Source organism: Epinephelus lanceolatus, chromosome 4, assembly GCF_041903045.1.
Source record: "Epinephelus lanceolatus isolate andai-2023 chromosome 4, ASM4190304v1, whole genome shotgun sequence".
NCBI lineage: Eukaryota > Metazoa > Chordata > Actinopteri > Perciformes > Serranidae > Epinephelus > Epinephelus lanceolatus.
Window position 1 is genome coordinate 48370607 of NC_135737.1, and position 13095 is coordinate 48383701.

General features: G+C 42.5%; 2 protein-coding genes across 2 annotated transcripts; both read right to left on the bottom strand.

The window, feature by feature from the left end:
- Nucleotides 1-1013: 1013 nt before the first annotated feature.
- LOC117259261 (olfactory receptor 10A6-like) lies at nucleotides 1014-2180 on the bottom strand. The gene has a single exon (XM_033630507.2). The coding sequence runs from the start codon at nucleotides 1978-1980 to the stop codon at nucleotides 1048-1050; it is 933 nt and encodes a 310-aa protein (XP_033486398.2). The 5' UTR covers nucleotides 1981-2180; the 3' UTR covers nucleotides 1014-1047.
- Nucleotides 2181-6257: 4077 nt separating this feature from the next.
- On the bottom strand, nucleotides 6258-7424 carry LOC144462878 (olfactory receptor 10A6-like). The gene has a single exon (XM_078167530.1). It carries the CDS (start codon nucleotides 7222-7224, stop codon nucleotides 6292-6294), a length of 933 nt encoding a protein of 310 aa, XP_078023656.1. The 5' UTR covers nucleotides 7225-7424; the 3' UTR covers nucleotides 6258-6291.
- Between the last annotated feature and the right edge of the window lie 5671 nt (nucleotides 7425-13095).

The window sequence follows — 13095 nt, forward strand, 5'->3', positions numbered from 1 at the left end:
GCAGTCACGGGCTCAGGTGGGTCACTGCTGTTTTTAATCTTACCTTTTCAAAGACAAACAACAAATCATTTTTTGGTCCCTAAACCTGACCTCTGACTTTAAAACCAGCCTCGGGAACACTTGAGAATCTTGAAGAAGTCGTCCATGTTTTCACTGTAGCTTCCTGTGTTCAGGGCTCAGCCCAGGAGCCATTTCCTGTCTCCAGCTCGTTCAAAACTCAGCTGCCAGACTTTTAACTGACTCCAAGAGACACGACCACCTCACTCCCACCCTGCAACGCTACACTGGCTACCTGTTAGGGTTAGAAGTGATTTTGAACTTTAACTAATAACTTTTAAAGCCCTCCATGACCTCGCTCCTACACACATCATACATTTACTTCCACCCTGTGAGCCCAGCTGCTGCCTGCGCTCCTCAGGTACGACCCTCCTCTCTGTCCCCTCAGCTCACCTGGTTACAAAAGGACAGCGGTCAGTTTGTGTTGGAGCCCCACAGCTCAGTGTCCTCCTTTCAAACTCTATGTTTAATCAATGTTAGTATTAATTGTATTTCACACTGTGATGTCTCTGGTCTCAGCTGATGCTCAGTGTTTTTATTGCTGTGTGTTAATGTTCACACGTTAATAGTTTACTTTTTAATAATGTTCAGTTTTAATAATAACTTCTTAATAATGTTTTTAATCATGTGAAAATATTATTGTTAATAATGCATCTGTTGATGTTTACTTATGGATAGTTTATTTATTAATGATGTTACCTTATAAATATTGTTAAGCAGGCGCCACACACACACAGGCTGTGTCTCTGCTGCAGGTTTAACTCCGGCCACCTGCTGCAGACTGATTGTTTAATCCTCTGTTAATGAATAAAAACTGAACTCAGATATTTGACATGAGACGAAGGTCAACTTTAACTACTTGTTTAATTTCACATCAGTAGGGACACAGTTTATACACACAGTTTATACACACAGTTTATACACACATGACACACAGTGTTAACATCAGCGGCATCACTTTTTTGTTTGTTCCTGTTTCTTGCAGTAGTTTTATATTCTTTTACCAAAAGCCAGACTTTTACATATGACACGTATCTTGGACATGTTCAGTCCGTACAGTACAGGGTTAAAGAGCGGCTGACACGTGAGCCAGTATAAAGACAAAAAGATGCGCAGCATGATGGGCACACTGCTCATATCAAACCTGCCCTGCATTATTTCAAAGAAAGCCCCGAAGGAGAAGTTGAGCAGAGAGGCGAGGTGAGGTGTGCAGGTGCTGACGGCTTTCTGTCTCGTCTGTTTACAGCCAGAGAAACAGACGTAAAGGATCCTGATGTACGTGTAGAGGATCAGAATGATAAGAGTTACTATCACAGTGAACATGTAAACCATCCCATAGATGTTATTGACCGTGGTGTCGAAGCACGCCAGCTTAACGATGGAGTAGTTGTCACAGTAAACTTTCTGAATAGTGTTCCCACACAGCTGCAGAGGGACGCTCAGAGACATCATGACAACAGTTGTGAGGACACTGTACAACCACATGAACGCAGTGAGGACTGCGACTCTGGCAGTCGTCATACGTGTCTGATATTGCAGAGGATGACAGATAGCCAGGTACCTGTCATAAGACATGACTCCCAAGGTAAAAAACTCGACACTGCCGTAGAAATGAACCCAATAAATCTGCAGGAAACAAGCTGAAGCAGAGACAGTGTGAATGTCAGAGAGGATCTGAAGCAGCAGCAATGGAAACAACCCTGTACTACCATACAGTTCATTTACAAACAGGCTGCACAGAAACATGTACATAGGTTCATGTAAGCTTCTGTTCACACAGATAACCACAATCAGCAGGAGGTTGGCACAGATAATCAACATGTAGAGACACAGGACGATCATGAAATATAAATATTTAAATAGCCCGGTGTCACAGTAGGCAGCAAGTGCAAAATATGAAACCTGTGTGGAGTTAGTCATCATCCGTCATTCAGCTGACAAAACATCATGCAGTGGATTAATAATCTGAATTATCATGAATATACATGATAAAATTTACATGATAAAATTTACATGAATAAATTTACACCTCAGTCACACATGAACACATCTGTGAACAGATTCATCCTTCATGATGGAAACAAGCGACCAGAACTCTCAGTCACAGAGAAACAAGCTGACAGGACACAGTCTGAGACCTGGTGTGAGTCCTCACAGTCGCCTGCAGCAGTCAGACTCTCTGAGCTTCTTCTTTAACCTCTTCCAGTCAGTCGGTGCTCACAGCAGCACGCTGACGTCACTCTCAGAGGACCCACTGACTGCCTGACATCAGGAACCAACAACAAACTTTATTTGTCATATCAGACACAACGAGATGTTTAAAGACATCATGTAACTTCACAGAATGTCACAATAACAACATGAATTTATGTGTCAGCTCAGAATCAAACTGAGGACACTGGAGCTGTTGTGGAGGGGGCTCATTTATAAAACAGTGCGTAGGATCGATACTTAAAATGTAAATATGGACAAAAGCCAAGGATGGCATGCGTCCAAAAACATTTGACAGTTTCTACAGTCAGGCGTGTATCTCTCCATCTGTGTCGCCATTTTCCAGTTTCCCAGTTTCTCCCATCAAGTCTGTTTTTAAATGTCACACATTTTCCGTGGAAAATGGCACACGCCTTTTTCAGGCTGCGTTTTGTGCATACGCAGTGTTTATAAATGAGACCTCAGGTCACCAGCAGCCCCTCTGAGCTGTTTCTATGCCTCCACACTGTCAATGGCCGTGACTCAATGATTAACAAAGGTCAAAGGTCACTGTGACCTTGCATCTATCTCATTTTTGTGAATGTGACATCTCAAGAACACTGTCAGGGAATGTACTCAAATTTGGCACAAATGTCACGAGCCGTATTCTGTCCACTGCGTGTGCGTGACTCTGCACGCAGTAACACATAGCTAAACACTTGTTCTGGTGTTGAAAAGGTGAATGACGACTCAGATGTTGAAGTAAGTTGAGGCTGTTCACTGTTTGTCTTTGTCAGTTGCTTTACAAGCCAGAAACTCTTTGATGTGAAACTCAAAAATAAATACAGGAAAATGTCTTTATCTATGAAGGGTGTTAAATTATACTGTTAGCTTAAAACATAGAGCTAGGTAAGTTGCTATGCTACATACAACAAAAATAGGACTGTTAGCATTAGCTTCTAAAAGTTAAAAGTAAACAATCACAACATCCACAAATTCCATGTCCCAAGAGCCAACTTCTGTAACCGAGGACTGGACCGCCAAGGCCCCCGCCTTGGTCTGCTGCCCAATCCACATTGCACCGAACCCTTCTGGATCCCTCTGCGGGTGGTGGGCCTGCAGGGGGACGAGCCCATGTAGCCGGTTCGGGCTGGGCCCGGCTGGACCCCATGGGCAAAGGCCCGACCACCAGGCGCTCACCCACGGGCCCCAACCCCAGGCCTGGCTCCAGGGCGGGGCCCCGTTAACCCTCCGGGCCGGGTACACGTGTCCTTGTTTGTATCCATCATGAAGGGTCTTTTGAAGCGTCTCTTGTCCTCTGTCAGATAATGTCCCGCTCTAGTTTGGAGGACGCGTCTCCTGTCCTCTGTCAGATAATGTCCCGCTCTAGTTTGGAGGACGCGTCTCCTGTCCTCTGTCAGATAATGTCCAGCTCTAGTTAGGAGGACGCGCCTCCTGTCCTCTGTCAGATAATGTCCCGCTCTAGTTAGGAGGACGCGTCTCCTGTCCTCTGTCAGATAATGTCCCGCTCTAGTTCGGAGGACATGAGACAGCGTCTCCTGTCCTCTGTCAGATAATGTCCAGCTCTAGTTTGGAGGACGTGAGACAGCGTCTCCTGTCCTCTGTCAGATAATGTCCCGCTCTAGTTCGGAGGACATGAGACAGCGTCTCCTGTCCTCTGTCAGATAATGTCCAGCTCTAGTTTGGAGGACGTGAGACAGCGTCTCCTGTCCTCTGTCAGATCAGTCCTGTTATAGTCACATATGAATCCTCTGAGCTTGCAGTCCAGGCGTCACAGGTTAACTCCACTCTTCCTGCTGTACTCAAAGGTTCCTCAGCTTCATGCTTCGCTTCTCTGTAGAGCTTGGGTACGGCTGTGAGGGGGCGGAGTCACATACCTGGGTTCACCTGCTTTTAGCCTGTAACAAGAGCCTTGGTTTCCAACAGCGCTGCATGGACGCAGGTGTTTGAACAGGAAGTAGGTGATGGACTGTGTATAGTTAGGTAGCTGTGTCGAGTGTCCAGTGGTGATTTTTAGCGTTAGCTCTGCTGTTAGCTGCTAACACTATCTCTGGATGGTGGCCTGTGAGGTCAGTCGTCATGTTCATAGTATTCCCAGAGTATTTTATTCTCACGTGTCATATCCAAGTCCTCCTTTCCTTCTGTGGTAAAACATCCAAAATAAATCCAGACGTTTGATGGTCTGACTTCTCTCTCCTGTGCCTCCATCTTAGTTTTGATGAACTTCCTGCCACATGGCGCTCACTGAGACCTCTGCTGACCTCACCAGGAAAAAAAACATGAGCACCATCTAGTGGACTGAAAAAGAACCGATTTTATTATACTTGTACCAAAGATGGATTAAATGGCGTGTTTACAACATTAATGACGTTTATAATAAAAGTTTGACACATCGCCACACAAAATATGGCCATACTCTGCCTTATTATGTTTTCCCTCACCTCTAATTCTTTGCTGTGTCATTCTCTCTTTAAAATTATGTCTCAATGCAGAAAAGTCAAAAATCATAAAACCCATTTCTCCACATTCTTTAATTCTTTACAGCTGAACCGATAAGATGGTGAAAAGTACGCCCGCACGCATCGGGCCAGCTGGATGTCTTTGGGCACCACGGTGACCCTGTTGGTGTGGATGGTGCACAGGTTGGTGTGCTCAAAGCTTCACTGGCCTCCTGCAGAGCCATGACAGCAGAGCTCTGGAAACGGTGGTGCAGTGGGCAGCATTGTTGCCTCGCAGCAAGAGTGTTCCTGGTTCGAACCAGTAACTGAGGCCCTTTGAACCTAAAACAATGGACGGGTGTGTAGGTGGAGCGGGAGTAAAGTCCTGATCCATCTGTCACTGAACTAAATCGTGTGTGACTCTGAGACACTTGCTGGTTGAGGGTCAGCGAAAATGATTTGATGGGATTCAAGTGGGATAGTGACCGCAGGAGACTCAGGTGCAGTCACGGGCTCAGGTGCAGTCACGTGCTCAGGTGCAGTCACGGGCTCAGGTGGGTCACTGCTGTTTTTAATCTTACCTTTTCAAAGACAAACAACAAATCATTTTTTGGTCCCTAAACCTGACCTCTGACTTTAAAACCAGCCTCGGGAACACTTGAGAATCTTGAAGAAGTCGTCCATGTTTTCACTGTAGCTTCCTGTGTTCAGGGCTCAGCCCAGGAGCCATTTCCTGTCTCCAGCTCGTTCAAAACTCAGCTGCCAGACTTTTAACTGACTCCAAGAGACACGACCACCTCACTCCCACCCTGCAACGCTACACTGGCTACCTGTTAGGGTTAGAAGTGATTTTGAACTTTAACTAATAACTTTTAAAGCCCTCCATGACCTCGCTCCTACACACATCATACATTTACTTCCACCCTGTGAGCCCAGCTGCTGCCTGCGCTCCTCAGGTACGACCCTCCTCTCTGTCCCCTCAGCTCACCTGGTTACAAAAGGACAGCGGTCAGTTTGTGTTGGAGCCCCACAGCTCAGTGTCCTCCTTTCAAACTCTATGTTTAATCAATGTTAGTATTAATTGTATTTCACACTGTGATGTCTCTGGTCTCAGCTGATGCTCAGTGTTTTTATTGCTGTGTGTTAATGTTCACACGTTAATAGTTTACTTTTTAATAATGTTCAGTTTTAATAATAACTTCTTAATAATGTTTTTAATCATGTGAAAATATTATTGTTAATAATGCATCTGTTGATGTTTACTTATGGATAGTTTATTTATTAATGATGTTACCTTATAAATATTGTTAAGCAGGCGCCACACACACACAGGCTGTGTCTCTGCTGCAGGTTTAACTCCGGCCACCTGCTGCAGACTGATTGTTTAATCCTCTGTTAATGAATAAAAACTGAACTCAGATATTTGACATGAGACGAAGGTCAACTTTAACTACTTGTTTAATTTCACATCAGTAGGGACACAGTTTATACACACAGTTTATACACACAGTTTATACACACATGACACACAGTGTTAACATCAGCGGCATCACTTTTTTGTTTGTTCCTGTTTCTTGCAGTAGTTTTATATTCTTTTACCAAAAGCCAGACTTTTACATATGACACGTATCTTGGACATGTTCAGTCCGTACAGTACAGGGTTAAAGAGCGGCTGACACGTGAGCCAGTATAAAGACAAAAAGATGCGCAGCATGATGGGCACACTGCTCATATCAAACCTGCCCTGCATTATTTCAAAGAAAGCCCCGAAGGAGAAGTTGAGCAGAGAGGCGAGGTGAGGTGTGCAGGTGCTGACGGCTTTCTGTCTCGTCTGTTTACAGCCAGAGAAACAGACGTAAAGGATCCTGATGTACGTGTAGAGGATCAGAATGATAAGAGTTACTATCACAGTGAACATGTAAACCATCCCATAGATGTTATTGACCGTGGTGTCGAAGCACGCCAGCTTAACGATGGAGTAGTTGTCACAGTAAACTTTCTGAATAGTGTTCCCACACAGCTGCAGAGGGACGCTCAGAGACATCATGACAACAGTTGTGAGGACACTGTACAACCACATGAACGCAGTGAGGACTGCGACTCTGGCAGTCGTCATACGTGTCTGATATTGCAGAGGATGACAGATAGCCAGGTACCTGTCATAAGACATGACTCCCAAGGTAAAAAACTCGACACTGCCGTAGAAATGAACCCAATAAATCTGCAGGAAACAAGCTGAAGCAGAGACAGTGTGAATGTCAGAGAGGATCTGAAGCAGCAGCAATGGAAACAACCCTGTACTACCATACAGTTCATTTACAAACAGGCTGCACAGAAACATGTACATAGGTTCATGTAAGCTTCTGTTCACACAGATAACCACAATCAGCAGGAGGTTGGCACAGATAATCAACATGTAGAGACACAGGACGATCATGAAATATAAATATTTAAATAGCCCGGTGTCACAGTAGGCAGCAAGTGCAAAATATGAAACCTGTGTGGAGTTAGTCATCATCCGTCATTCAGCTGACAAAACATCATGCAGTGGATTAATAATCTGAATTATCATGAATATACATGATAAAATTTACATGATAAAATTTACATGAATAAATTTACACCTCAGTCACACATGAACACATCTGTGAACAGATTCATCCTTCATGATGGAAACAAGCGACCAGAACTCTCAGTCACAGAGAAACAAGCTGACAGGACACAGTCTGAGACCTGGTGTGAGTCCTCACAGTCGCCTGCAGCAGTCAGACTCTCTGAGCTTCTTCTTTAACCTCTTCCAGTCAGTCGGTGCTCACAGCAGCACGCTGACGTCACTCTCAGAGGACCCACTGACTGCCTGACATCAGGAACCAACAACAAACTTTATTTGTCATATCAGACACAACGAGATGTTTAAAGACATCATGTAACTTCACAGAATGTCACAATAACAACATGAATTTATGTGTCAGCTCAGAATCAAACTGAGGACACTGGAGCTGTTGTGGAGGGGGCTCATTTATAAAACAGTGCGTAGGATCGATACTTAAAATGTAAATATGGACAAAAGCCAAGGATGGCATGCGTCCAAAAACATTTGACAGTTTCTACAGTCAGGCGTGTATCTCTCCATCTGTGTCGCCATTTTCCAGTTTCCCAGTTTCTCCCATCAAGTCTGTTTTTAAATGTCACACATTTTCCGTGGAAAATGGCACACGCCTTTTTCAGGCTGCGTTTTGTGCATACGCAGTGTTTATAAATGAGACCTCAGGTCACCAGCAGCCCCTCTGAGCTGTTTCTATGCCTCCACACTGTCAATGGCCGTGACTCAATGATTAACAAAGGTCAAAGGTCACTGTGACCTTGCATCTATCTCATTTTTGTGAATGTGACATCTCAAGAACACTGTCAGGGAATGTACTCAAATTTGGCACAAATGTCACGAGCCGTATTCTGTCCACTGCGTGTGCGTGACTCTGCACGCAGTAACACATAGCTAAACACTTGTTCTGGTGTTGAAAAGGTGAATGACGACTCAGATGTTGAAGTAAGTTGAGGCTGTTCACTGTTTGTCTTTGTCAGTTGCTTTACAAGCCAGAAACTCTTTGATGTGAAACTCAAAAATAAATACAGGAAAATGTCTTTATCTATGAAGGGTGTTAAATTATACTGTTAGCTTAAAACATAGAGCTAGGTAAGTTGCTATGCTACATACAACAAAAATAGGACTGTTAGCATTAGCTTCTAAAAGTTAAAAGTAAACAATCACAACATCCACAAATTATGAACTGTATAAATATAAGATATAACTCACAAACAAAGCTCCTCCAGGGCTCGACGGCAGTGGATGAAACAGATTAATGCCAAAGAGCATGGATACCAAGAGGCGAAGCTCCGTTGAATTTCTGCCAACAGCCACTAGGGGCGCTGCGGTAGTGCTGCCGCCATTTTGGACTGTTGAGCCCAGACAACATGCAAGATGTGAAGGAGAGAGGAGGAAAAAAGTAAAAGAAAACAGTGTAGTGCAATTAACTGCAACAACTATCAGTGGAACACCCCGCACCTGGCCTTCCACCGTTTCCCGAAGGATCCCGACAGGTAAGAACTCCTGAAGTTTTAAAGTGTTTTAATATCAATTTAATATGCCAGTCTTGGAGAGAAGATAACATGTTATATATATATATATATATATATATGTACAGTATCTCACTGAATCTGAAGTGACACCCCTCCCATTTTTGCAAATATTTCATTATATCTTTTCATGGGACAACAGTAATCAGTTCTGATAAAAATGGTCCAAGAGGCCATATATATATATAAATATATATATATGGCATTTATATCAGAACTGATTACTGCTTTAGCATTAAAATATATCATATTAAAATTGCTTATATATTATTATTATTATTATTATTACTGTCCCCTTACTGTACAAACTGTAAATAAATCTTTATTCCTGACTATGTGACGTCGCCATTAATGTGTTTCTAGTTAAAATATTGATTTTTTTTTTTTTTTAATTTAATTAATTAATTAATTTATTTTTTGGTAGATTGGCTTATGGGGTGATTTTGAAGGAGTAATTAAGTTAATCTTCTCATAAGTGGATGTAATATGTAGAGATGCCATCTCGGCCGTTTTTCCTCGTTTTGTTTTTTTTAAAGTCTATATTTAGCTTTACAAAAACGTGAAAAAGCAGCTGTGACCAAGCTATCACGAGGTGAGTAGCATTGTAAGCATAATTAATAGCGATATACTTCAGTGTGTCTGTGTGTTTCTGTATGCAAGCGGGTCTGCTGCGGTCTGCTGACAGTCCAAAATGGCGGCGGTAGGACGAAACCATGGGCGAGTCTGTTGCTATGGGGCGTTCCGCTGAGCGTCGCCTCTTGGTGTCCATGCTCTTTGTTAATGCTCTGGAGCACATTTCCATGCACAATAACAAACAAGATGGCCCGTGACCCTACCCATGTGACTTTAACAACCAATAGAATAGCAAGGACTTTCAGAATAAAAGAGCACCTTTCAAAATACAGCTAGGGGGCACTGCTGTGCCACATCACAAGAAGCGTACAGAGATGTCTTTATCTGTAATTATTTAACCAACAAAATAAGGACGCACCGATATCGATTTTTTTCAACTGATACCAATAACCAATAATTGACGTCCAAGGTACCCTGGGTGTGTTGGCTGTTGTTACATGCATTGTCTGTTTTCAAAATACACTTCTGTTTTCACAGGAAATGTACAGTTTGCATACAGTCTCTTTCAAAATAAAAGCACTACATTGGTACAGCACCACACAGCAAACGCACGTGGGCACATTTGGGAAAAAAGAACAGGGTTTGGCTTTACAAACACCACATCCACCACTCGTCCTACTCAGACTTCAGTCACTTTAACTTTTGTTGTTGTCTCATCACGTTTTCCCCTGACGCCACTGGGGACCAGTAAACAATAATGGTGACTGGCTGCGTATCATGCCGACGTGAAAGGGAGCTGCACCTGCTCCCGTCAGTGTCTGACACTGGAAGTCACTAGCCAAGAGCCAGTATTCGACAGCTTCAAAGTGAGAATTTGTTGATGTTGTGTGTAATAACATTAGAAGTATGATTATTACTACTCTACTCTCTCTACTTTTATAAGTGTTGAGAGTTGTGGAGTTATGGCATTTCTACTGACTTTACTTTGTTTATCGACTGTGTGGGACTTGGGGGCAAGTGGTCGTTCCTGGGTGAGTTCATCTGACAACGTGTTCAACCTGCTGGTCATTTCTCCCGGATGCACTTGCACTACAGCTGCTGTGCAACCTGTACAACTACCACTCCATTTGGCACAGGACATGAACTTATCATCTGATCTGCCCATAGACTTACCCCGACTTCAAAGCTTTTTAGCTCTGCATAATCACCTCACGTTCAGTGAGAGATCCTGCTCGGCTTCAGCATGTAATGTTACTAAGCAGAGATTGTTGATTGTCTTATTATTACTTTTATCTGGTAAGGTGCAACCTAACCCTGGCCCTGAGCTGCAGTGTATCCAGACACCATCTGATTTTAAATCCTTGTCTGGTCTTAAAATTGTTCATCTTAATGTGCGCAGCTTGTTAACTAAGATGGACATGGTCAGGATTTGGGTTAAATCAACAGATGCAGATATTGTTATTATTTCCAAAACTTGGCTGTCCAAATCTATTGCTAATGAAGATATAACATGGTTGGATACAATGTTTATCGAACAGACAGGCCAAAGAAAGGTGGCGGTGTTGCCATCTATATCAAATCAAAATTTGATGCTTGCATAGTTCTGTCTGAATCCATCTGCAAACAACTGGAATTTTTGGCATTGAATGTGGAAATCATTAAGGGCCTTTGTATAACTGTTGTTGGGTGCTACAGACCTCCATCTGCCTCCAAGGAAGCGTTACAATCTCTGAAGCATCTTTTGTCAAGACTGAATTATAGTGAACTTGTTTTAGCTGGTGATTTGAATTGGGATTGGCTTAAGCCAGTTTCTGATGATTTTAAATCTTTGTGTGACTCTATTAATTTTACCCAGTTGGTCAATTCACCCACTCGGCCAAACCTCAAAAGCCCTGAGAAGTCCACCTTGATTGATTTAATTTTGACAAATGTTCCTCATAAATTCTCTTCTCTGGGTGTGTTCTGCAATGACTTAAGCGATCACTGTGCTGTTGCTGCTATTAGAAACACTAAGATGCCCAAATCAAAGTCTCGTATTATTTATAAGAGGAACCTTAAACTTTTTAATGAGCAAGCCTATCATCACGATTTGTCTAATTTTGATTGGAAAAAAATAGGTTTGATCCCTGATGTAGAGTTAGCTTGGACATTTTTTAGGGATGGTTTTATGCAAATTGTGAATAAACATGCCCCTATTAGGAGATTTAGGGTAAAGGGGCGAGAAAACCCCTGGTTCTCTCCAGTGCGGGCAGAAAATATTTATGAGCGTAACCTGGCTTGGGCCAAGGCAAGGAAAACAGGTTCTCCTAATGATTGGCTTGTTTTCAGACAATTGAGAAACAAATGCTCTTCTTTTATCAAGAAAGCCAAACCTGAATATTATTTGTCTGTTACCACTGAGAACCTAAATGATCCACGGAAATTTTGGAAAGTTATTAATTCTCTTTCTGTGAGTAAAAGCAGTCAAGCTCTACCTACATATGTTTTAAAGGATTCTGTCCCTGTCTATGACAAAATGGAGGTATTGAATTGTTTTAACAAGCATTTTATATCTTCCGGTTCTCTATTTGATTCTGTGGGATCTGTCTCTGAGAGACCGCCCACCGACCTTCCAATGTATAGTGGTCAGCCTTTCAACTTTGTACCCTTCTCTGTTCAAGAAGTTCATAAAGCCCTTAAAGATTTAGATCCCAGAAAATCCTCTGGACCTGATTTAATCGATCCTTACTTTTTGAACCTGGCAGCTGATTTTGTAGCAGAGCTTCTTGCATTCCTTTTTAATCTTACAGTGGAGAAGAATGAGATTCCCTCTGTATGGAAATCTGCTTTTGTTCTCCCTTTATTAAAAGGGGGTGACCCAGCGATTTTAACTAATTATAGACCAATATCTAATTTATCAGTGCTGGCCAAAGTTCTTGAAGCTCTTGTGAGTGAGCAAGTTAAGGTGTTTTTACATTCTAACACCATCTTATCGAAATATCAGTCAGGCTTCAGGAAAAAGCATAGTACCATTACAGCTGCAATGAAGGTGGTAAATGACATTTCTGTTGCACTTGACAAGAAGCTACATTGTGCATCTCTTTTTATTGATTTGTCAAAAGCGTTTGACACAGTTGACCACGATATTTTAAAACTGAGACTCTTGCAATCAGGACTCTCAGAGCAAGCAGTTACTTGGTTCACCAACTATCTCAGTAATAGGACTCAGTGCATTAAATATGATGGCCTGTGTTCTGATATTGTTACTGTCCACAAGGGGGTGCCGCAGGGTTCTGTATTAGGTCCCCTTTTATTCATTATTTATATCAATGATTTGGGTATAAATGTGACAAATGCTAATTTGCATTTCTATGCTGATGACACAATTATTTACTGCTGTGGATCAAATCTTGTTTAGGCCATTGAATCCCTGCAGAAAGCCTTTGTTGCTGTCCAGCACTCATTACTTCAGCTGAAACTTGTTCTCAATGCAGACAAGACTAAGCTTATGCTGTTCTCTAATTCTAGGAAGAGGCCACAAATTATCCCCTCAGTGACCACTCTTGAGGGAAATGAAATAGAGGTGGTTCACGAGTATAAATACCTGGGTGTCTTGATTGATGTCTCCCTCACTTTCAAGCCGCATATAGAGAAATTAGTGAAGAAGCTGAGGATAAAACTGGGTTTTTACTTTCAAAATAAG